This window comes from Caretta caretta, chromosome 2, assembly GCF_965140235.1.
Source record: "Caretta caretta isolate rCarCar2 chromosome 2, rCarCar1.hap1, whole genome shotgun sequence".
NCBI classification, from domain to species: domain Eukaryota; kingdom Metazoa; phylum Chordata; order Testudines; family Cheloniidae; genus Caretta; species Caretta caretta.
The window spans coordinates 88,312,954-88,339,280 of NC_134207.1; the positions used below are offsets into that span (position 1 = coordinate 88,312,954).

General features: G+C 41.1%; 1 protein-coding gene across 9 annotated transcripts in view; it reads left to right on the forward strand.

Moving 5' to 3' along the window:
* PTPRM (protein tyrosine phosphatase receptor type M) overlaps positions 1-26,327 on the forward strand; it is a 682,939-nt gene that overhangs the window by 271,430 nt on the left and 385,182 nt on the right. For all 9 annotated transcript variants that reach the window (XM_048840290.2, XM_048840291.2, XM_048840293.2 and 6 more), the window contains exon 6: positions 22,761-22,935. In XM_048840290.2, coding sequence (XP_048696247.1) covers positions 22,761-22,935 — 175 coding nt within the window. The remainder of the gene's footprint in view (positions 1-22,760; positions 22,936-26,327) is intronic.

A 26,327-nucleotide genomic window follows, 5' to 3' on the forward strand; every position in this document is an offset into this window, starting at 1 on the left:
TTTCTTTTTTTGATCAGCTCCCAGCAAGCAGCGGCAAGGGGTAAGCAGGGACAAGGGGGGGAGAGAGTCAGGGGTGCACAGTGGGCCCACCACAGTCCCAGACTGCATGGCAGGGGGATCTAGTCACATAAAATGTTGGGGTTCTTAGGGATTGGCTTGTTTTGGCCTTGTTTTGAAATGGGATTTGTTTGATTTTTGGCTTATTGTGAAAGTCAGGGTGCCTATTTACAGAGTGAAAGTTGGCAACTATGCCTACACCCCTCTAGGGGAGTGCACCCCACACTTTGAGAACCACTGATTTAGTACATCCTCTGTGCTGAGGCAGGACCAAGTATATCTAGACTATCCCTGACAAGTTTTGGCGGGGTGTGCGTACCCTGCACAGGGCCAGAAGGGGCTAACCCCACACTATAGGCGGAGAAAATCCCGGCTCTCAGACTGTACTGGGCATGCTCCAAATGCTATGCTAGTATAAAAGGGAGCAACCAGGCTCAGTCTGGGCAGACTGCCAGCGAGGGAGGACCTTTGGTGAAGGCTCCAGCTGAGGAGCCATCGCAGCCCTTGCCTCTGGCAGCCGGAGATCCCGAGATCTGGACTGGAGATCTGTGGCCAGCGGATCCCCAGGGAATTACCCATACCAAGGAGCCCATAGACACTGATGCCTCATGGACTGCAGCTTCAGGAAGCATTGTAGGAAGTGACCCAGGGAGGGTGAGGGAGTGGTATCTTCCACCTATGTGAGGTCAGCATGTTTCAGTGGGATTCCCCACTGACGGACCACTCCACCATTGTTGGGGCCAGTGGAGTCATGTGGGTCCAGGCCCAGCTACCTAGGCCGCCACCACCCCCATGGCAGTGGCCCCTTGGCTATTGGCCACTAGGCCACGCTGTCCTGAACTCAAGGGCTGCTGTATTGACTCCGGCCATTAGGCCTCACAGCCCCAAACCTAAGGGCCGCTTTGACTCTGACCCTTGGACCTCAGTGTGGTGAAGCCCAAGACAGTCGGGTAGACATTAACCACAGTATCTGCGCACCCATTATCCCCCCAACAGGAGACGGGATGTGCATACACTGCCACAAAAGTGTTTGGTAAAAATCTGTTCTTAAAAACCTCGAAGCCCATCACTGTACTTAACTATCCTTTTAGTTAGAAAATTTTCCTAATATTTAACCTAAATCTCTGTTGCTGAAGATTGTCAATTACTTCTTGTCCTGTCCTCAGTGGACACGGAGAGCAATTGTTCCCAGTCCTTTTCATAAAAACTCTTAATATATTAGAAGACTGTTTTCAATCCTACACCCCCAATCTTCTTTTCCAAAGATTAAATATGTCCTTTTCTTAATCCTGCCTCATAGGTCAGGTTTTCTAAACCTTTTATCATTTTATAAAATGTGTGCCTATGTCTGCGTATGTGTCTGTATGTAAAGCTGATCAAAACTTGGAATTTCCATTTCACAGAAAATTTTGATATTTCTAAGTTTGTTTTTGTTTCAAATTGGAACAAAGACAATTTTGGTTTTGGAAAATGTGTATAGGAATTTCAATTTTTAAATTTTTTTATGATTCTTACATTATTTCATGACATGTCAGTAGTAACAATGGTGCACATTATGCCTATTAAGAGCAGCTGCTACATTGTATTGATTGGAAGATCTACTCTAGAGCAAAGGAGTCTTTGCACTCACTAAAGGAATTCAGGGTAACTCTCCACTTCCTGGGTATTGTGGCAAAGCTCTGTCCTTGTCTCACTGGATCCCGTGCTTCCTGGTGGATTTCGCTAGCCTCAGAGGCTCACTGTGACCCTCCACGTAGCCCTTCTCTCTCTAGAGGCAAGGGTTACAGCCTACTGAGCCATTTTCATAATAAGCCAGCAAGGGAGGTGAGGAGAAAACACCCTCCCTCACGCAGTCTCTGTTGTCTCCCAGTCTCAGTGATTAATTGGGGACGGGAGGGGGGAGCCTGGGCCTGCCCTCTACTCCGGCTCCAGCCAAGAGACCCTAATAGTAGCAGCTATGGTAGCTGACTTTTTGGAAGTAGGACATGTACAATTCCCTAGGCCACTTCCCCACAGCAGCCCCCACTCACTACCTTCTTCACCGTTACCTCAGGACCTCCTTCCTTGCGCCTGATATGGTTTGTACTGCTTAGTTCCTCTTACAGCTCCTGACACGTGTGCCCAACTGACTAACTGGGAGGCTTTTAACTAGTTTCAGCCAGCCCCTAATTGGCTTCAGGTGTCCCAATCAACCCAGCTATCCTCCAGTGAGGAGAGGAGACTTCATTCCCTAAATGTGTGACAAGCATTGGCATTTTACCTGACGAGAATGAAACCCGTCAGAAAATCACCTAAACTATTCATGGCCATTGCAAAATGAGTCTGAGGTTAAGCTGTATCCTCTGACAGTGTCTCTAAATGGATCTCTGGTTGTATCCTACTCTGTTATCAGTTGGCAGAGCTCCCTCCACTACATGGTGCAAAGGGTCTCTCTACAAGGGCACAAGAGGCCTCAGTAACATTGCTTCAAGAGGTACCCTTGCTTGACATTTGCAGGGCAGCTACATGGAGTTCCATCCATCCATCCATTCAGAATACCTTATGCAGTGGTCCAAGACTCTACTGATGTCTTATCCTTTGGCACAGCAGTTCTACAAGCAGTTTTACCACCTGTATTCTTGCCCCCTCCTCTTCTGAGTCCCCCACAATAGAATGCACATAGGGACCAGCACTCGAAGAAGGGGAAGCTACTTACCTTATTGTAACTGGAGTTCTTCAAGATGTGGGGCCCCTACCTGTATTCCAGTACCCTTCCACTCTGCTTCGAACCATGATTAGATATGTACTAGAGAAGGAACTGGTGAGGTGGTCAATCCACCCTGCCCCTATACCTCGGTGTAGAGCATGAGGATAGCAAGGGCATGGGTGCAGACCAACGGACGCTGCTTGCAATAATTCTCTGGTTTCAGGCACATGGAGTATATGTGTGTTCACAATGGAATACAGATAGAAACCACATATTGTGAAGAACTCCAGTTACAAGGTAAGTAACTTTCTGCTGCAAAGAATGGGGGTGCTAGAGCTTTTCAAAGAAAAGGTCACCAAAATGTTTTAGCATGGACACAATGTATTTTCCCATAGCCTCGTTCTTGGAAATGGCTGAAATCCCCCCCCCCCCCCCCCCAAAAAAAATAAATAAATTAGTGTGTGGCAGACACCTGGCATGGAAAATTTTATTCCATATAATTAAAGTTTACCAAGTATAAGCAACTGAAAACAAGGTCTTATAATGGGAACTTGGGGCAACTTTAACAATAGGCGGTAATACCAGTCCCACCTATAATAATAATAATAATTAATAATGGGATAATAGTGGTACATTGTTTAATGGAGGGGGAGGAGAGGGTCAGAGTCTTTCATGGCTTCTGTTTCACTTTCAGAACATGTGCTGCTTCCATAGTATCTGGGATACCAAGAACAATTTCAGTCTCATTTCCATTTTCTTACATTGTTTCCAAATAATAAATTATACATTAATAAAGGATTTTGCTTTCCTTTTTGCCTTTGCTGTCCCTCACCTCAGTTTTCAAATATCTAACACTTTCCAGTGAGGATGGAAAAGGATTGATATATTCTATTCGCATCATTGATAACTGCTATAGAAGTGTTGTTGTTGTTATTATTACTGAGAAGTCTTATGAACCATTCCTCCCTCAGAGATAGTTCTGGAAAGCAAATTGTTGCACATCAAAGTACACCAAAGATAGGTATTGAAAAAACAACCCCAGTAGAGTATAGCACAAGGGGTTCTTATCCTCCTGGCATATTACTAAATGGTGTGGGGGGGGAAATATATATGAATATACCCTGGTGCAGTACACCAGTAGAAGAAGCAACCACAAGTTAAATTTTCACAAGCATTATGTGCCATTCAAGTTCTGAATTTTCAGGTCTACTCATAACTTTTTGAAATGTTCATCCATATAGTTGAAATTTTCCTGGATCAGTCTTGAGACATCTAACCAAAACTGGTTCAACCATTTTTACTGAGAGAGTGGAATAATGCCATTTTCCCTCTTTATAAATAAAAACTTGTGCAATCTTTTTTGAACAGTTTAGTAACCCAAATGGGTGGCGACTGAAGGTTGAAATTTGTATTGGAAGTAGTCATAAGTGAGAAATTCTTTTGAAAATTTTAGTTAAAGTATTTTTGATCAAATTTGATTTGTGTGCTGTACAGTTCTTTCTTCTCTGCTCGTAAAGGATTTAATCTTACAAAGTGCTGAGCACTTTTGCCTTGATCCAGCAAACTTTTCTGGATTGGGATCAGATTGATAAGCACCTTTCAGGATCCAAGTCCAATGTGTGCAGCTAAGGAAGGATATGCAGTGCATTGGGTGATAGCTATCTTTGCTGCATACCTGAAAACGTAGTGAATTTGTGTGTGGGACCAGAGTTTTTGGAGATCATTGCCTTTGTTGGTGTGCATGGTAAATTTTCATAGGTTTCGTTGACTTCAATGGAGCCAAGGCAGTGTGTGTCCGTTGAGGATTTTGCCCAGAGTATATCCATTGCATGAGTTCTGATTTCTTTTTCTTGTCTGTTGTTTAAAAGACCTGCAGTGGCTCCACTGTTGGAGGGACCTCTGGACCCATGTAGAAGTGGGGAAAGTTTGGGCCTAAGTGAATAAAAAAAGAGTGGAAATCTTAAAATTTTCTTAAATACTTAATGTTATTTCAGTTCAATTTTTGTATTTTATTCCCTCTGTTTTTTCAATGGATTATTCTATACAGTCTGTGTTTTTTGCATTCCATATGTTTTTCTATTGGCATCATTAACTACATAGTATTCTTATTGCATAATGAAAAAAATAGCTTGTTTACATTTGGGTAATAAATAACTTGCATGTAAATTAACACAATGCTACTGTGTAGTGATTATCTTTTAAAATGCAGTGATCTTTAAAATCAGTATTCAGATGCTGTTACATTTTATAGCGTAGCTGATAGGAAATAAGTATTTCATAGGGGTTTTTTTGTGTTTATGTGGGGGGAGGAATTTAAGAGGTTGGTTTGTTGCCTTTTCTCTCCCAATTTTAACCTGTCTGACTATCCTGCTGTTAATTCCTATTTGTGCCACTGCTGAGTGCTTTTACACCCTCTATTTCTTATTTAGTTTCTGTGTCAGACGCAGAGGGGAAGAAAAGGAAATGCTTAGCAATCAGAGCAAAAGGGAAAGATCAGCAAAGCAGAGGGGATAGGACTTGGCTATCAATGAACACTGACCTATTAAACCTTGGATCATGTTTGAATTTCAGCAATTTCTATAGGAGAATAGAAAATAGCTAGGAAAGTTTCGGAAATAGCAAGGCCTTTGTTAATGCAGAAGGTACAGCGCTCTACTGAAACTGAAGTGACAATGTAAAAAGGGAAAAAAAAGAGTCACTTTCCTGATGATTGGTGAAAGTGAAATAAATAAGAACGATGAACAAGTATTTATGAAGCATTTATAGTGCAATGTATTTTATTATCTGTATATTCTTATTCCTCACTCAATTTTATTTTATATTTCAAATTATATCAGCAGTCACATGTAACAGTCTCATATTAGTTTTTTGGTTTATGTTAATGCAAACTGTGATTGAGATTTTAAATGCACAAATTAAATGTGGTCAAATTACTTTCTCTGGTGAGAGTAACTGCATTTTCCAGTTCTCTGCCCCCTCCAAGCCAAAGAGAGGTATAAAATAGATCAATGTAGCGGATCAAACACTTATATTAACATTATTGAAACTTCGTGTGGGTTTTTTTTTTAATATAAAGCAGTCACAAATTGAAATTGCATGTCTGTTTTCAGAATTTGTGCAATTGTTGAAACATTGGTAGTTTTATTTTTTCAATACGTTGAGCTCTGAATGCAAGCATATGTGTATATTTCCTGAAACTTTGCACCTCAATAGAGTATATTTAAAAATAAATGAAAAGTCACATGCACTTGACATAACTTTCAAATACTCATAAAGTTACTTTTAAACGTAATTGTGAAAAAAGTCAGAAACGTATCCTTTCTTGAAGACTAGTGGATGCTGTCCTTGTGTGATGGAAGTCCTGTAATTTTTCACAAAAGCTAATGCATGGACAGCAGCAATGCAAGTTTCAATATGGTGCCCTACCAATGTACCCAAATCTTTACCTGATTCTTATTAAGAGGAGAATCCAGTCTATGTTTCATTTAGTGTCTGTCTTCTCTACCAAGAGCCCTGGCAATAGAATCCATTTTTTTTCAGTTCTGAATGAGAGATTTATGAGACATTTGTGCATTAGGTATGCGATTCAGTATAGCTCATTTCATAGAAGCCTGTAAGTAATTCTCAGTAACAAATTTTAGTCACTACCAGTTTGAGCTCTAGACTCGGGGCCTAATCCACTGCCCATTGAGCGAATAGAAATTTTTTGTCCCCTTACCAAATTTTGAGTCATTGATTCTCGAGAATTTGAAACCATAAAAATAAGCTGTTTTGAATAATCCACAAACAGTTTTGAAAAATGTCTTTATATATTTCTCCTTCATCTGCAGAAGATGTTGATGCTAACAACATTGGGGCAGTTATAATACAGTAAGTTCACCCTCTGTGGTCTTTCAGCCAAGTTCTAAACTACCAAAGGATAACCTAGACTCTGGTATTGTGGCTTGATACCAAGTAGGAAGTTTGGGATAACTTTTGGTCCCTTGTAGGTCCACTGCTGGGCTCTGACTCTGTATGAACTTATCTCTGTAATGAAACCCAGAACTCTCTTTGGCTCTGTGCCTCTAATATGTGTATCCTCAGGGTAGTTGGAACCTTCTGGTTACTCTCCTAGATAAGAGAAAAGATTTTCACCACGTTAACATTTCAGTGCACCACAACTAATCTTTATATAATAAAATTTCAGGAATGTCACTCATATCGCTCAAAGCCTAAAATGTATGTGTGTAAAGTAATGGAAACAGATACAAGCATGTAGGAGAGCTCTTCTTGTTTAAAATATCACCAGGTTAAATCATCATGGCGATTCATGGTCTTTTAGCATCCAATTTTTAAATTCTCAGCCATTTTCAGCTTTTTTACATGTGTCTTACAAATTACACCTGTGTGATAACACAGGCATTCAGCTGCTAGTTAGATTTGTATGTTCTTTGGGGCAGAAACCTGGTGGCTTGTTCTGATCTCACTATCATCAAATAATAACACTACCTTGCTTTCTCTTCAGAGACCGCTAACAGGTGTAATCGCTAGTTATAAGGTACCACACAATACTTCCTAGGCAAGCCGACTTAGTTCTTAAGGTCAAAAGCATTACAGAGAATACTTATTAAAACCTATAAAAACCTACACACATGCTAGTTAGCTTACCAGGCCTCACCCCAACTCGCACATGGGCTCAGGTAGGAGCAGTCCTTCAATACCCTAGCCTAGCGGTTTCCTCTGTGGTCACAGATTCATCACAGCCTCTTCTCAGAAGTAGCACAGTCTTATGGGGCCTCAGTAGGCCCAGTCCTTCCAACCCTTCCCAAAGGATTGGGGCCCTGGGGACTGCAGGGTAAGTAACCGTTTTTTCAACATTGTTACACCCTCTGTCTGATAAACCCCTACCAAAGTCCCATGGCAAAGCACCCTGTTCTTATAGTCCTTTTTCTCTGTTGAAGTCTATAGATTTTGCTGTGTCAGTTTCTGATTGGTTACTCCTTGATTGGTGTTAACATTCCAAAGCACCTCTGAGAGGGTCATCCTGTCCTGGTTTCGATTTAATCAATTGTCCTGTCTTTAGGGGTGCTAGCCTTCACCTCAGGGTCCTCAGTTTGCCCTTCCTTCATTATGGATGCGCATTGATGATTCTCTGGTGTCGTTAACTCTCTTTACTCCTTCTTCCTTGACCATCTGGCTATAACAATGACCTTCACACCTTATCTTTTCCTGATGCATGCATTCCTCATTCACACAAACAATCTTTTACAGAGACCTTTGAGAATACAAATAGTGTCAGTTTATTTTGAATCTCCTTAACATAGACACAATACAAAATCCTGTCTCTTACTTACTAAACATTAAAACAAAGAAATGTATATTTAACTGGACTGCCTAATTTGTAATACATATAGGAAACCATAGTAGACATTTTAATTTATCCTAAAACAAAAGGGTGACCATAATCAGTCATAAAGATTGTTGTGGTCTGTCCCTGCCTTAACATCAGCACAGACTCTGTCAGGATGAAATCAAATCGTACATTAATTCTCATAGTACAATTATAAAATCCTTCTCCTACACTATGATTATTATTTTTACAGTGCCAGCATTGTCCTAGGTATTATTGTCCACCTCTGGACCTGTCTTGCTTTGGATTAGTCAGACATCTAATTTGATAGATGGGGATGGAGTGACCAGTACCTTTGCTCCTTCCACTCCAAAAAGTCTCCTTTTCAGGAGGCAACTGGGTGGCTTACTGTTTCCCAGAATGTGGATGAACAGCATACTCCATATGTCTGATTTATCTTATTGTTCCTTGTACTACTCCCCGTGCCCCCACTTTGTTACATGAGAACCCAGTAGCGATTTTGATGGGTCAGCTACTCTGATGAGAACTTGCATATCAGAATATATTAAAAGGTTCGAATGTTCTCATCCCATCCCTCCTTCTCTTCCCAGGAAGTTAACACTTCTTATGTGAAGAGGCTTGGGATGTCAGGTGCACCACATTTTAGCTACCCTGTGTTGCACTTAGATGGAAGAAGCAGGAAAACATCTGCAATATTCTATTTAGCACTATTCTAATGAATGAAATCTTTAGCAGGAAACCCTTCCCTCCCCCGCACCCCCCCCCAGCCTTTCATGAAGTCAATATCTGTAGAGCGCCAAAGAGGACAATTATAAATATTTTTTTATTTTATGCTCGCTTCCTAGACAGGGGCTGGTCCCAGTTCTCAACATTTTTAATAAGGAGGTGAAATATAATGTGTATTATATTTCAGAGAACCAGCCATGACTTGAAGTGTTGACTACTTATTAATGGCATTTTATTAGCTGAACAGATTTAGAAGTGGACAGATTATTAAACCTCAGAAATGTTTAAAAAGATTATATTCTGTTTCTGCTCCAAAGGTACAGAACTGCTGCAACAGTTTTCCTTACAAAGAAGCACAATGCTTATCTTTGGGTGGGGGGTACTTTTACTAATTGTATAGTTTTTCTGGATAAGCTAGAGTTATTGACATGTGGGTTTACTTCTATTCTCTCATGTTCTATTTAAAAGTGATGGAAAGAGGTTCTTTATAATTCGAATAAGCATTAAACATTTAAGAAGTTGTAACACTTTTCAGTTATACTGACTTTTTATAGACAAAAAATTTAAGTGCTTTTTTTAAAAAACACAGGGTAGTAATAAAAAAAAAACTGGCTCTTGTCAGCATGATACCAAGGAACTTTAGTACATAAACTCAGAGCACCTATTTTGGGGAAATTACACTTAGCTTAATGACTCCAGAAAATGCAAGAAAGCCCTTGATACTTTCCTTCTGTCTATTTAATTTCATCTTCACATAGGATGATTGGGATCACAATGTCGTCAATAAATATTTGTTAATCAGACTGCTAGATATGTAACTTGTATAGTATTATCTGATTGCTTTATTGAGCATTCATTTGCAGATAAAAAACACAGACTTACAGATAGCATTGTAATTTGAGGAGAAAGCTCAATGACCAAACATTAAAATGTTGGAATTTGAAATCTTCGCTGTATAGTTCCCCAAAATAATGTTTGTCTGAATATCTGATAATTGCACTTGCAGAATGCAGTTCCAGCTGGCATTTGAAATAGACTTACCCCAAACAGGACAGTAATATTTAGAATTTCCATCTTTCAAGGTTGGCCTCATTAGCTAATTGAAATGTATTTGTTAATATATGCATGTGGAATAAGCATGGAATAATCACAGGATCTGGTTTTTCTATCTAGATCGACAAACATTTGTCTTGGTTATGAAAGCAATTCTAGACATTCAGAGTTCCAACTATCTTAATTATTAGAATGAAAACAACTCTAGAAAGCAATTTCGCTGAGGAATTCAATTACTGCTTGATTTATATTGTACGCATGGTTTAAACAAAATTATTTCCGGCACTACTGCTGTTAGTAGTGATCCCAGTGGTATGAATTTAATAGTCATTTTACAAATGTGCATATTTGAAAGAAGGATAATGCAGACTCTTTCTTTTATTAAATAAAGGAAAAGCTGCTTACTCTACCTGTATGAATATAAATTGATGACCTAGCTTTCCTTTTAAGCCTGAACTGGCAAAAGAGTTTATTAAAAAAAAAAAAAAAAAGCTTTGAGATTGATTGATTTACTTAAATTGCTGGAGTTATCATCCTAGAATGTCAATGTCTTTACATTTATTTCTCTGATTTTTGTTAAAACTTTCTGACAGGTTTAATGTATATCTTGTTGCTGGTAAAATGCTGTTCATTTACATTAATTCATTGCATAAAGGAGACTGTAAGTCTAATTTAACCATCAGACTATTTTGTCTCATTCTAGCTTGGCCAAATTGAAAATTGTGTGTGTTCCATTTTCCTTTTGTGTGACTTTAACATGTTGCCACCATTACATTTGGGGTTTCAACCTGTGTATGTCATAAAGTTAAATATGATGTTTTCCCACAACCATGAATACTAAATAATGTATGCTGGAGTATTTGGTTTAACAGAAATTCTAGTAAGTGACTCACCAGTTAAAACTTAGTCATCCAGGGTATGTCTACACTGCATTGTAAACCTGGGTTTGTAGGACCCAGGCTCCTAAGCTTGGAGTTTCTAAGCCCATACTTGAGCATCCACACTGTATTGTAAACCTGGGTTTACAATTGCTGGACTTGGCTCTCCTGGCATATTCCATACTGCACTATGCAGACCTTCTGACTTGGGTCTGAAGCTTGAGCTGTGTCCACACTGCAAAATGACAGGGCTTGGACCCAAGTCTCAGTGGGACTCTGGCTCTGATCCACCCCTCCTCCCCCATTAGGGTCCTAAGACCTTGATTCTGAGTATGGCCCAATCAAATTCACAGCCATGAAAAAGAGTCACGGACTGTGAAATCTGGTCTTTCGTTTGCCTTTACCCTATACCAGAGGTTCTAAAACTGTGGTCTGCGGACCACCAGTGGTCTGCGAGCTCCATTCAGATGGTCCTCGGATAGTTCCGTCTAAGGTGCGCGCCTGGGTGGCTGCACACGAGAGAATGAAGGGCCACCCACCTAGTTAGTGGAGCCGTGCAGGCATGTCTCTACTAATTAGGTGCCTGGAGAAGATGCACGTGTAAAGTGAGGTGGTGGCCTTGGGGGGAATAGGAGGTACGTGGGAAGGGGTAGTGGGGTGAGAAGAGGAGGTGGGGGGAATTTGGGACTTGCAGGGCCGCAGCAGCCAGAGAAAGGTGACTTTCCCCAGCTCCAGAGCTGCAGCTGCTGGGACGAGACGGCCCTCCTTCCCAGCCCCAGCTTGGGGGCTGCCGTGGCCGGGGGAGGGAGAGCACATCCTTCACATTAGAAAGGAAGACTACTGATATTAAAATATGAGTTGTGTGCTTCTATTTGTAGAACAAAAAAAGTTAATTAAGGGGTTTTTTTATATATAGTGCTTTTATCCAAAGCACTTTACAATAGCTAGCTAACAGTACAAACAACATTTGGAAAGATCATTAAGTGGTCTGCTGAGACCCTCAGCAATTTACAAGTGGTGCGTGGAAAAAAAAAAGTTTGAGAACCACTGCCCTATACTATACATGTTTCACAGGGGGAGACCAGCATTTCTCAAATTGGGGTTCCTGACCCAAAAGGGAGTTGCAGAGGGGTCACAAGATTATTTTAGGGGGGCTGTGATGTTGCCACCTTTACTTCTGCATTGCCTTCAGAGCTGGGCGGCTGGAGAGCAGTGTTTGTTGGCCGGGCACCCAGCTCTGAAGGCAGCATCCCGCCAACAGCAGTGCAGAAGTAAGGGTGGCAATACCATACCATGTCATTCTTCTACGCTGCTGTTGGCAGCAGCTCTGCCACTGCTCTCCAGCTGCCCAGATCTGAAGACAATGCCACCACCTCAAACCTCCCCCCCCCCAACCTTGCGATCCTCCCACAACTCCTTTTTGGGTCAGGATTCCTACAATTACAACACCGTGAAATTTCAGATTTAAATAGCTGAAATAATGAAATTTATTATTTTTAAAATCCTTTGTCTATGAAATTGACCAAAATGGACTGTGAATTTGGTCGGGCCCTAGTTCTGAGTGCTTACTGACCCAAGTCAGACTGATTTGTGTGAGGACAGAAAGGAGGCTTGGGCTCAAACCTGAGTCAAAGCCTGCATGTAAAGGACCAGGGTGTAGCCTGTTTGGCCTCGTGGTCATTGTTGGGCTGGTGTCAGAGTCAAGGACAGCCTTGAGGTGGTAGTCAGTGAGCAGGGATCAGAGTAATGGCCAGAGTCTAGGTGAGGATCAGGCCAGAATCAGAGATTGGAGATCAGAGATCAGGAGTAGTTACCAGGCTAAAGTGAAGAGGCAAGAGTCAGGCCGGGGTCAGAGACCGGTGATCAGAAAGTGAAGCAGGACAAGATCTGCAGTTCTAGCAAGCCGGAAGTCTGTATGGTTGCCCAGACTACTTCCTGTGGCACCCTCCAAGATTAAATAGTAAATGTGGGCCAATCAGAGGGCGACAGGGTCGCTCTGGCCCTTCTGGAGGTACTGCCTGTGGCACCTTGCCTCCACAGTGCTCCGTGGGAGGTGGCTCTGCGTGACCTCCCAGTGGCCCAGATGCCCCAGGTTTTAGTCCCTAATATCCTTTCACCTCGCTTAGTGTGCAGTGTAGACATACACCGATTAGCTTAAAAAGTGTTTCTGAGTGACATTTTTTTTATTGTGCTCTCTGAACATTTGTCCAAAAGGGGATCCTCTACATCCAGTGGAATCTAATTTTCACCACTTTTGCATCCCCTCCTCTCTGAAGTATTGTGTTATCAGAATCCGTCTAGCCTAATAGGGGTAGACTCATCTCCCTTTGGAGCCAGTCAGAAGTTGTCTTTCATTGCCCAAAGGGATTAGTACTCAGTGGTGCTGGGCCATCTTCCCCTTTTCAGGGGATGAGCATCCTGTCCCACCGTTCTCCCAATCTCAGGGCATAGAGGACTGGAATCCTTGACCCATAGTAGAACCTGGATCTCCCACGTGGCACTACTGAGCTACCAAGTGAGATGAAAAGAAATATATTTATCTGGCTGGTGCTGCGGGAAGTTGTGTGTGAAAATTTTAGACAACACAAAGTTGTTGAGGCAACCTGTTATAACAACCTATTGAAACTCAATCCGTTACCTTAGTGTATCATTGTAAAATGTAAATTGTATACAGTTTTATCAAAATGGGATTAGCAAACTACAGATTTTGTCATAATTTTCTGAGAGATGCTAAAAAGATTCAGATTAGGGTTCCATGCAAAAAATGTTTTGCCATTTAAATAAAGGCATTTATTTTAACAGGATGGGAATAAAGCTATTCTCTAATGACCAAAGTGGTTTAACTTAAGTGATCTGGTTGTGTTTATTTGTGGGGTTTGTGACATACCAGGGTACAATCCAGACTAATGAGTAGCTGTGTCACTCCTGCCCTTTAACCTGGGGTGCCCTTTACGATGCTTTCCTGTTGTAGCCTGAAGCCTGGACTGCTCACAAACAGCCTCCAGCATGCCAGCTATGTCTCTGTATGTACAGCAACCAGCCAGCCACACCTTGGCTCTTACCATCCTTCATTAAGCTGCAGTGTGACCCCAAAACACTCCCAGTCTTAGATTTTCCCTCAGAAATGTATGTCCTGTACTGCCCAGCCCTCTCCTGAACAATACAAGTTTATATAAATGCTGTTATTTCTTTAATAGAAATAATGTGCGCACAACTTGCTATCATAAACAGAGTTTCCCAAACTCCAGTTTAAACACACTGGTTTAGATAAAAGAATAAAATAAGTTTATTAACTACAAAGAGAGATTCTAAGTGAGTATAAGTAATGAGGCATAAAAGTGAGAAATGGTTGCAAGAAAATAAAGGTAAAATGCTCTTGGTGCCTGGCTTAACAAACTGTATCAGATTCAAGCAAAGTTTCTCAGCAGTCTTACTGACCAAACTCTCTATGTCAGAACCCCTCCTCTCAGAATCCAATGAAGGTTTCCTCTGTTGCTTCAGGTGCAGAGAATCGATGGGCAGGGACAGTGGGGGTGTGCCTTGGGGTGTTTGTCCCTCCTTTTTACAGTGTCAGTCCCCCACTTGAAAAACATTTCCCACTGAGATGCAGGAGACAAAAAGTCTGTGTGGGTAAGAATATTTCCTGCTTCTTTTTCCTCATGTTTGAGCTTCTTTTGTTTCCCCTTCCTGCTTGATGACTCTGTTTACTGCTTAAATGCAAATTAAGCAGAGCGCACATTCCTTTGTTAGGACAGAGCTGTTTGTTGGGTTGCCAACTTCCTAGTCGCACAAAACCGAACACCCTAGCCCTGCCCCTTTCCTGAGGCCCCACCGCCCACTCATTACAATCCGCCTCCCTCAGTGGCTTGCTCTTCCCACCCTCACTCACTTTCACTGGGCTGGGGCAGGGGGTTGAGGTACAGGAGGGTGTGAGGGCTCCAACTGGGCGTTCAGGCCCCAGGGTGGGGCCAGAAATGAGGGGTTCAGGATGAGGGAGGGGGTTCCAGGCTGGGACAGGGAGTTTGAATGTGGCAGGGGCTAAATGGCTGGCTGGCACCGCGCTGCATCCCAGAAGCAGCTAGCAGGTCTGGGGGTGGGGCAGGAGACTCCATGTGCTGCTCTTGCCCTCAGGCACTGCTCCCCCCCAGCTCCCATGGGAGCGTGGACCCAGTACTTGGGGCGGGGGAAGTGTGTGGAGCCCTGTGGCCCCCTTCGCTAGGACCCGGACCTGCTGGCTGCTTCTGTGGCACAGCGCGGTGCCAGCCAGGACAGGTAGGGACTAGCCTGCCTTAGCGCCGCAGCACCTTTAACGGCCCAGTCGGCGGTGCTGACAGGAGCCGCCAGAGTCCCTTTTGAACTGGGTGTTCCGGTCAAAAACTAGACGCCCACCAAGCTGTTTGCCAACCTCAGTTTGGAACATGTGTTAATAACACCATACAGTGGAATCTTATCACTTCAGTGTTGCCACACATATTTTGAGGACAATATTGACCAACAAATTATGAGTTTTCAAATGATACCTTTATAAAATCTGCTTTGTACAGAGATTATTACAATAGTGTGTATGGCGTGGGCGCAGGTACATTCTGTCATTGGTTTAAAAAAGTAACATTTGGGGAACTCAAGAACCCCACCAGAGCATTTAGTTTATTTGCTTTTTTCTGAACTGTACTGAATGGAATATATTTGTAAATAACCACACACAAAAAAAAGTCTGCAGTGTTTTCAGTAGGGAAATATATTGTGTACTTCATTTGTTAATTGTAACTAGAATATTTCAAACAGTCTTGGGATCCCATTGTATCATCATACAATGAAATGATTTTGGCTGTTAAAACTGAAATAATGTAATATGCAAGTGTGCCATACTGGGCCTGTGTTTAGCATTATATCTGGAAAAAAGAAATCTGATTCCTCCGCCTTTTCTTCAGGTTTCAAAATTAGGGTTAAATTTCCCTGTATGAGTGACCACTGTGTTACCTGTAAGTTTGGTGATGATTTTGTGCAATGGCTAGAAGTGTGGCTCACATTTAAACAAAAAGGAAGAGAAACGAAATAGGGGCCCTGACCTGTCCATGGACAGTACAGTAAAAAAGGAGCCTCTTGTGTCCATGCACCTCTGTGTGAGCATCGTTGTTTCACAATTAATGTAAATCTTGAGTGAAGCAATGCAAAGCAAAATGCACATGAAAGTGTCAATGAAGTAAAACGTATTTTTGATTTTTAGCTCCTTTGAGAAGTAAGCTACTATATAAAATTATCCACTCTCAGATAAAACTCCTTTTCTCCCCTGCCCCCCCCCAAAGTAAATTCTGCAAATGAAAACAAGAAACTTAAAAAAAAATGTATTGCATCATTGCAACTTGAACTTTTAACCCACATTTTTAATGTTAATAAAACCTGGAAAAGAGTCTACATATAAACGGATGAGTCTGTTTCTCCATATAATTTTCTCAGTGGGCTGAGAAACTTGTTTCAATTCTGCTGTAGTGAAACCTTGAAACAAAATGTGTTTAAGCCATATAAAGAAACTCTGATCACACTTTTGGACCTTTTCCTCCATTTTTGGTTGTTACAGTGACTGCTTTTTGGCTATAGTAATAGGCAAAATGCCTGAAGGTCCCCCACAGGATTATGAAGATGTCTGTTGTAATAAGAACTTCATGCTATCTTCATTTACCAGTAATGATACAGCATAGCTGTGCTAAATGAGAAGAATGTTAGGTACAGCGAAATGGTTAGCACTGTCCATCGTTAATCTAACTCTTCTTTATACCGTGTACAGAAATACTGAACTATGCCTATTCATTTAGCTGTTGCTGAAGGAGGGCTCTTTTCTTTTCTTTTAATACTGTGGTCTGATAAGTATTTAACTCATCATATACTTTCATTCCTTACCAATCCTCTCTGTTCATGCTGCATTACACAGAATAACCCTCTTTTCCATTGGCTGTTGCCTCTTTAGGTCAAGAGTTGGGAGGCATAGGGAAGATTACTATCTCTGTACTGCACTTTTTCTTTGGATGACAGGAATGGTGTTCCCTGGGACATCAGTCTAACACCATTCACTGACACTAAATTTCCTTTGATATTTTGATGATTTTTCTAAAAGGATGAAAATGAAAAAATGCTGGGAGGGGTTTTCTGAGATCTACAGTGGAATCTCATGTTAATGATTTATTTCATCACTGTTTGAGTTCTGCCAGTCTCACTAAACTGGTGACTTAGAACTAGAGCTCTTTCAATAGGAAAAAAAAGTAAAAAAAAAAACAGTTAAGGTTAATGATTACTAATATCCTTTTAACAATAGTCAATAACTGTCTTAATGTTCTTCAGTAAAGTTAGCAATAAATAAGTCTTGTTCTGGAAGTCATTTGTGAATTTTAGAGCAACCAGTAACAACCTATTTGCTGAACTCTGTATTCTTGAGGGAGCTGAAAATGTGAAGAATCATCTGTGGCAAAGGTGTGCTCCATTTGATAAGTTTCACGTATAGTGTTTATTTGAGCAAGAGAATGGACTAGATTGCACTCATGAAAATGTGCTCCATGTGCCTCTAGTTTCAGTCAAGATTATTGATATAAGAATAGCTTTTGCGCTATTCTTATATCAATATAGGGCTAAAAGTTCCCACATAGAATAGGGCTAAAACTTCCCACACATGATCAAACCATTTTCCCTTTTTGGGGGCAGGAAGTGGGATATTAGAAATCAGGCAAATGAGCTTGTGTATGAGAACCCACCAGAGGCTTAAAGGATGGCAGGATCCCAGTGGAACAATAGGTTATAAGTTATAATAAACTCTGCAGTTAGTCTCTCAAATGCATAAATCATTTTAGTTTCTCATTTTACATATCCACAGAGATATCAAATGTGCCCTTTAGAACCAGATGTAAGACAATTTTCTTCTTGAACTTCCCATATTTTACTTTAGGTATGTCTGAACCACAAAACAAACAAAAGGTATGTGTTGTTGTCAAGGTTCCTTCCCCACTCTGAACTCTAGGGAACAGATGTGGGGACCTGCATGAAAACCTCCTCAACTTACTTTTACCAGCTTAGGTTAAAACTTCCCCAAGGTACAAACTATTTTACCTTTTGCCCTTGGACTTATCGCTGCCACCACCAAACGTCTAACAGGGATATAATTTGGAAAGAGCCCATTTGGAAACGCCTCCCCCCCCCAAAAAAAAATCCTCCCAAATCTTACACCCCCCTTCCTGGGGAAGATTTGATAAAATTCCTCACCAATTTGCGTAGGTGAACACAAACCCAAACCATTGGCTCTTAAGAACAATGACAAAGCATTCAGTTTCTTAAAAGAAGAATTTTAATAGAAGAAAAAGTAAAAAGAATCACCTCTGTAAAATCAGGATGGTAAATACCTTACAGGGTAATTAGATTCAAAACACAGAGAATCCCTCTAGGCAAAACCTTAAGTTACAAAAAGACACAAAAGCAGGAATCTACATTCCATTCAGCACAGCTTATTTTCTCAGCCATTTAAAGGAATCAGAATCTAACGCATATCTAGCTAGATTACTTACTAAGTTCTAAGACTCCATTCCTGTTCTGTCCCCAGCAAAAGCATCACCCAGACAGAGAGGTTTTGTTTTTCCCTCCCCCTAGCTTTTGAAAGTATCTTGTCTCCTCATTGGTCATTTTGGTCAGGTGCCAGCGAGGTTACCTTTAGCTTCTTAACCCTTTACAGGTGAAAGGGTTTTTCCTCTGGCCAGGAGGGATTTTAAAGGTGTTTACCCTTCCCTTTATATTTATGACAGTTGTTAACTCAGGTTAGCTAACCTGTGTTAGCTAATTTGGATTAAAATGACAATGAAGACACAGCGACTCAATTCAGCACTCACATGAGCAGCTTGAGTTAAAGCCTCTATGGGTATGTCTACACTGCAGTTGAGCAATGTGATTCCCAGTTCAGATAGACTTGTGCTAGCTCCACTTGACTTAGTGTGCTAAAAATAGCAGCGTGGACAGTGTGGTAGGATGGCAGCTCGGGCTAGCCACTCCAGATCAGACCTAAGGGCGGTTGGGTGGGATTGGAGCCAACCTGAGCCACTGCCAGTACTGCAACATCCATGGTGCTATTTGTAGCTGTTAACCCAAGCTCAAGCTGCTCACCAAGTTAAAAGATGAGTTGCCATGTTTTCATGGCTATTTTAACCTGCATTAACAACACACCTTTTTGTGCAGTATAGACATGCCCTTTGTGTATATTACGATCTAGTCTGTATTGCAGGAGGAATGGAGTGGCACAACCCCAGGAAGACCTCCAAGGGGACCTGTCAAGGGACAATCCTTTCCCAGTCCTGGGAGAAAGGGGAAGACTATGCAGTATAAACCACGCTTTTGCCTGGTCTAGCCGTCTCTCCTCTCTGTTTTCTAGCTGTACAAATGGATGTGAAGGTTATGTAAAGTCATAGCGCCATCTCTCCTGACCTCCCTTTGGAGTGACTTGTGCCCTTGCAATAGGAGGGATTAGGACCTGAGCGCTACCAAGTACGGGGAATATGAATGTGACTTGATCCTCCATGAGGGCAAAAGGCCAGTGGTTGGGAGTTTCTTATGACCCTTCGCCCGCTTCACAGTTGCAAGGACAGGGTAATCTAGCCATCTGTTTCTTCTCTACTCCTACCATCTAAAGTCAGTGAGTGAGTAAAATGTATTTTCTCCTCCCAGAGGCTAAATTGCCATCCTTTTGCTGTTTCTCCTGCAAAACAAACTGTTCATCTCATTATGCCATGAAGAAATACCATCATGTTAGCTAGAAATAATTTTCAATATACTTCAATAGTTCTGCAGTTCTGTTGTAATTGAGACAATCCAATAAACTTCTGGCTAGTCAGGACCATGAGTCTAAGCCCGTTATCTGCTTTACTCACAACGCTCGCCTACTCTTAAAGAGTCCCAAAGCAGTCCACAAGATGAGTCTTTCAGCCTGTTTTTTTTTTTGTGCCTGTCTGTCTTGTGTCTAAATTATATTTTTCACATTTTTTGGTAGGTTAGAAAGGAAGAAGATGTAGGTGCTGCGTACACAGAACTCTACTTGAAATCAGTGGCAACTCTTATTGCTCAGCAACTCTGATAATTAGGCCTAAATCACTGACTGACTTGTGTTAAAAATCAAATTAGTACTGCACTTCAAACATTATTAATTCCCTAAATTCCTAATTAAACTTATCTGCTAACTTCCTAGTCTTTCTGCCAGAATGACATCACAACTACCATAAGCAAAGGGAATGAAAATAATGGTTTGGCTTGAAATGGTTCTTTCTGAGCTTTGCTTATAGTAATTGTGATGTCACTCCGGCAGGGAAAAAGATTTCTAGGAATTTTAAGGAGCTGGTAATTGCCTCAAGTCGTGCTCAGATACGGGGATAAATAATTTTTAAACAATGGCTCTCTCAGTTTTCCACTTTGGGAATCGTACATACTTCTAAAATTTTAAATTACAATGCTGTCACCACAAATTTACATTTAAAAGAGAAATGACATTATATTACCGTACTCATTAAAATAATGCAAATCATTATTTTCTGTGTAATATCCTGCTACATTGGCATTAATACTGTGATTAACATTGACTCTGGCTTCATGAATTATGTACAATAACCAATTTAGTGTGACTATTATTTGCAGCTTTCAATGGCTATTAACAGTATTTTAAGGTTACTTTCAATATGTTTCAGAGTAGCAGCTGTGTTAGTCTGTATCCGCAAAAAGAAAAGGAGCACTTGTGGCACCTTAGAGACTAACAAATTTATTTGAGCATACGTTTTCGTGAGCTACATATATTATATTAACATATATATATATATATATAAATAAAAATTCTTAATAACATTCAAAAACCAGTCGGAGAACACTTCAATCTCTCTGGTCACTCGATTACAGACCTAAAAGTGGCAATTCTTCAACAAAAAAACTTCAGAAACAGACTCCAATGAGAGACTGCTGAATTGGAATTAATTTGCAAACTGGATACAATTAACTTAGGCTTGAATAAAGACTGGGAGTGGATGTGTCATTACACAAAGTAAAACTATTTCCCCTTGTTTATTCCCTCCTCCCTACTGTTCCTCATATATTTTTGTCAACTGCTGGAAATGGCCCACCTTGATTATCACTACAAAAGGTTCCTTCCGGCCCCCACTCTCCTGCTGGTAATAGCTCACCTTTCCTGATCACTCTTGTTACAGCCTGTATGGTAACACCCATTGTTTCATGTTCTCTGTGTATATAAAATCTCCCCACTGTATTTTCCAGTGAATGCATCCGATGAAGTGAGCTGTAGCTCACGAAAGCTTATGCTCAAATAAATTTGTTGGTCTCTAAGGTGCCACAAGTACTCCTTTCTTTTTTCAATATGTTGACAACTAAACATGATAATTAACAAACTGAGCTCAGCATTTCCTTACTGGATCTTAAATTTTGCAACACAAACTACAAATTCTTAGGATAGAAAACAGAGAGGGCTAGCTGTCTTAGATAGTTCATACAGTTTTGTAGCCTGCTCTGTGTTCTTAAATAAAGTCACAGGAACATAACAAAAACAACAAATACAGTTAAATGGTATAGGCTGCTGCATGCCCCTCTGCAGAAAAAATGGCACCGAGGGCCTAAAACGCTACAAGATTCCTCTCTGGGTTTTCTGTGAATTCTTCTGCTAGGGGAATGATGTTTCCTTTCAGTCCTGTAGAAATTCAGAATAAGAAAGGGTTCAGTTCTCAGAAACTGCAGGTCCCCCTCCCCCTGAAGCCTAAGAGATTCATTATGAGGCTCTGTGGTGGTAAGTGGGATGCTCCACGGTTCAAAGGAGCACATAGTATGGGGAATAAATAGTGCTGGGCAGAAAACAAGAATTCCATTTTGCAGAAAATGTTGAGGTTTCAACATTTGTTTTCATTCCAGATTGGGACACTGAATGCTTTTGACAATTTTCTCAAACAGTATGACAGGCAGATACCTCCAGGGCCCTTCCCCCCAATAACCAGTAGTGTTAGAGCACTCACGTGAGAAGTGGGTATTGCAGTTCAAGTCCTTCCTTCCTTTGGAGCAGAGGTTTGAACTAGCGTCTCCTGCAGTCCAGGTGAATAACCTAACCACAAGGCTATTCGCTAATCTGCAAGGGATCTCTGTCTCTTTCTTTGGTTTTGACCAGAAATTCCAACCTGGACCTGGAAAGCCTTTCCATCTTTCCGATGACAGTTATGTTGAAACTGACACATTTCAGAAAAAAGTTTCGCTTTTGACGAATAAGTATTTTCTGGCAAAAAATGTTTTGTTGAAAAATTCATGACAAGCTCTAGTAATGTAGCCTGAGCCTGTATTAACTTTCTTGACAATTTCTTGCTAGTTTACAGTGAGGATAATCATAGAATCATAGGACTGAAAGGGACTTTGAGAGGTCATCTAGTCAAGTGTCCTGCAGTGGCAGGACTAAGTGTTATCTAAAGTTTAAACTATCCCGGATACATGTAATGATATGTAATGCATGTACCTTCTTTCACCCCAGTTGTATGGATACCCAAATCAAATAGTGGCTCTAGGCAAGGACAGGGCCATGAGAGAAGCTGTTTCCCTTACATGCAGGCTGGGGAAGATCCATGTGCTTATCAGCAGGTCTGGGGAAAGGAGGAAAGAGATTTAGGGCATATTGATTTGCACATCGCTTTAAAAAAATGCTTTAATATCTTGAATACAAATAAACCAAGCAAATAAGTGCTATTGCTCTTAAATCTGTGTACTCGTTCATCTATAAAGAGTACAGACGAGCAGCCTTGCCAGTTGTTCCAGGTGAATGATTGCCTACTGCTGTTGTTTTAACCCTAATTGGAATAGAACAGAAATGTTATATGTTGGAAATGTCTTTAAATTTAACATTTTGTGACCTCTGCTTTTCCCCCCTCTTTTGAGAGAGTTGGAGAAATAAAGTTGTTTTCCAATAAATGTTTTTATTTTAAAACAACATTTTTACTTTTGTGTCTTACTCTAGGGCATTTATGTAAGGGATGCACCTTTGAAGGACATAAAGGTGTCTAATGATCGCCGATTCGTAGCTTTTTTTAATGTGGTGAACGCTACAAAGCGAGATGCTGGCAATTACCGCTGCATGATTCGCACAGAAGGAGGAGCTGGAGTATCAAGCTATGCAGAATTGATAGTCAAAGGTATTTCAGAATATCATATGTATTTATTTATAATATGTACATGTTTGGTGTATGAAATAAGAGCATGCAATTGCAATTTAAGTATGTCACCCATTGCCCATTAAAGTCAATGAGAGGCTCAGTAAAAAAGACCTGTGAATCAGACCATTTTTATGTAAATCTCAAGATTCTGTCCTGCTCTTACAGACTGGTGGGAGATGCCATCCTGAAGGGTTATTTATTAAATACTACTACTGCTTGTGTACGAAAAGCATTATTTAAAAATATATGTATTTTTAAATGTACATTTAGATGATTCTTCTGAAATGGAATGAATGTTCCTGGCAACCTATCTCCTATGTGGAGGCTGCATCCTAAAAATGTATTTAGTGTGAGGTATGAAAAAATAAAGGAAAACTCTTAAAATATAAATATTCAGCATATGGGAGGTTTTAAAAACGTCAGAAAAAGTTCAAAATGTGAAATGAATGTATACAAAGTTGACCAATTGCATCATAGAAAACAGTGCTGATACAATTATATTGCATTCTATTTAAATTACATTTTGCTTACTTCTTTTTATATCCGGTTTTTGAGAGAATATATTTGGGATCTTTTCAGAGAAATACAGATTCTATAGCAGCTGGTTCTTGGAAGCTCTGTGGGGTACTCTAACATGGAGGTTGATCCTGAGTCTGAAGAGTACTTACCCATAACAATGGCCACCTAATCTGTTCATGACTCCCACTTTCTAAAGGGAGTAGTCACAGATGAGGCCAAATGCTATAGATAGTGAACAGGAACCCAACAGCTAAAATGGGGTGGGGTCAGTTCTTGTATGACTTGTATGATATGCCATTAACTGATATGTTTTATAAAGCTCCGCGCCACCTAAACGTGTTACATCTCTCTGGCTGACAGCTCGATACTTAGCAGACAAGAAGAGGGCCTGGGACTGAAGACTGACTTATCGTCTTTCTTTCCTTTCGCCTCCAAAGAAACTAAAATCTTATTTGGCGGGTGAATGGGGACATAGGGAGTGTCCCCCCACCAAATCCCCCAGAAGTTGGGATCAGAACTGGTGAGGGGAAAGGAACCCCGATCACAATAGCAGATTTTTAAAAAATAGCATCCTCTAAGCTAGAGAGGGCCCATCTTTCTCTTCTTTTTGAGTCAGTATCATAACTCACATGAGCTGTATGGCCCCAGTGTTGCAGCTGATGTGAAAGAAGAAGAAAAGTCCAGAACAGGGAGTAGTAGGGGAAGGGAATTTAATTTTGATAAACTCTGCTCCCTTAATCTGTGATCAGGGCTCTTTGGCCTTAAGCAACAGGTTAACACTTCTTCTGAATGGATCCACTAGTTAGTTATGGAGAAAATATGCACAGCTCTGTAGCTGTTCATTTGTATACTGCTCTAAACATATGTGGTACTTTACAGAACTTATTTAAAGACACACTCCCTCACCTGAAAAACTTGTAATATTTAGAGGAATACAATATGTGGCACAACAAATCACACCTGGGAAAACATTTGAGGCTCAAGAACACTCAAGAGACCTTGTTTCTGAAATCAGCATAGAAAGTCTATGCAGAAGACACTAGTTTTAAGGAAAAAGAAAAGGAGTACTTGTGGCACCTTTGAGACTAACAAATGTATTTGAGCATAAGCTTTCATGAGCTACAGCTCACTTCATCAGATGCATCAGTGGAAAATACAGTGAGGAGATTTATATACACAGAGAACATGAAACAATGGGTGTTATCATACACACTGTAACGAGAGTGATCAGGTAAGATGAGCTATTACCAGCAGGAGAGCCGGGGGGGGGGAAAGGGGAGAACCTTTTGAGGTGATAATGAAGGTGGGCCATTTTCAGCAGTTGACAAGAACGTCTGAGGAACAGCGGGGGTGGGGTGGGGAATAAACCTGGGGAAATAGTTTTACTTGGTGTAATGACCCATCTGCTCCCAATCTTTATTCAAGCCTAAGTTAATTGTATCCAGTTTGCAAATTAATTCCAATTCAGCAGTCTCTTGGTGGAATCTGTTTTTGAAGTTTTTTTGTTGAAGAATTGCCACTTTTAGGTCTGTAATCGAGTGACCAGAGAGATTGAAGTGTTCTCCGACTGGTTTTTGAATGTTATCATTCTTGACGTCTGATTTGTGTCATAGAATCATAGAATTCTATGATTTATTCTTTTACGTGTCCATTTATTCTTTTACGTAGAGACTGTCCAGTTTGACCAATGTACATGGCAGAGGGGCATTGCTGGCACATGATGGCATATATCACATTGATAGATGTGCAGGTGAACGAGCCTCTGATAGTGTGGCTGATGTGATTAGGCCCTATGAATAGATTAGTCCCCTGAATAGATATGTGGACACAGTTGGCAACAGGCTTTGTTGCAAGGATAGGTTCCTGGGTTAGTGGTTCTGTTGTGTGGTGTGTGGTTGCTGGTGAGTATTTGCCTCAGGTTGAGGGGGCTGTCTGTAAGCAAGGACTGGCCTGTCTCCCAAGATCTGTGGGAATGATGAGTCATCCTTCAGGATAGGTTGTAGATCCTTGATGATGCGTTGGAGAGGTGGGTTTAGTTGGGGGCTGAAGGTGATGGCTCGTGGCTTTGTTATTTTCTTTGTTGGGCCCATCCTGTAGTAGGTAATCTTCTGGCTCTATCAATCTGTTTCTTCATTTCAGCAGGTGGGTATTGTAGTTGTAAGAACGCTTGATAGAGATCTTGTAGGAGTTTGTCTCTGTCTGAGGGGTTGGAGCAAATGCGGTTGTATCGTAGAGATTGGCTGTAGACAATGGATCGTGTGATATGGTCTGGATGAAAGCTGGAGGCAGGTAGGTAGGCATAGCGGTCAGTAGGTTTCTGGTATAGGGTGGTGTTGATGTCACCATCGCTTATTAGCACTGTCGTGTCCAGGAAGTGTATCTCTTGTGTGGACTGGTCCAGGCTGAGGTTGATGGTGGGATGGAAATTGTTGAAATCATGGTGGAATTCCTCAAGGGCTTCTTTTCCATGGGTCCAGACGATGAAGATGTCATCAATGTAGCACAAGTAGAGTAGGGGCATTAGGGGACGAGAGCTGAGGAAGCGTTGTTCTAAGTCAGCCATAAAAATGTTGGCATACTGTGGGGCCATGCGGGTACCCATAGCAGTGCCGCTGATTTGAAGGTATACATTGTCCCCAAATGTGAAATAGTTATGGGTGAGGACAAAGTCACAAAGTTCAGCCCCCAGGCCTGCCGTGACATTATCGGGGATAGTGTTGCTGATGGCTTGTAGTCCATCTTTGTGTGGAATGTTGGTGTAGAGGGCTTCTACATCCATAGTGGGCAGGATGGTGTTTTCAGGAAGATCACCGATGGATTGTAGTTTTCTCAGGAAGTCAGTGGTGTCTCGA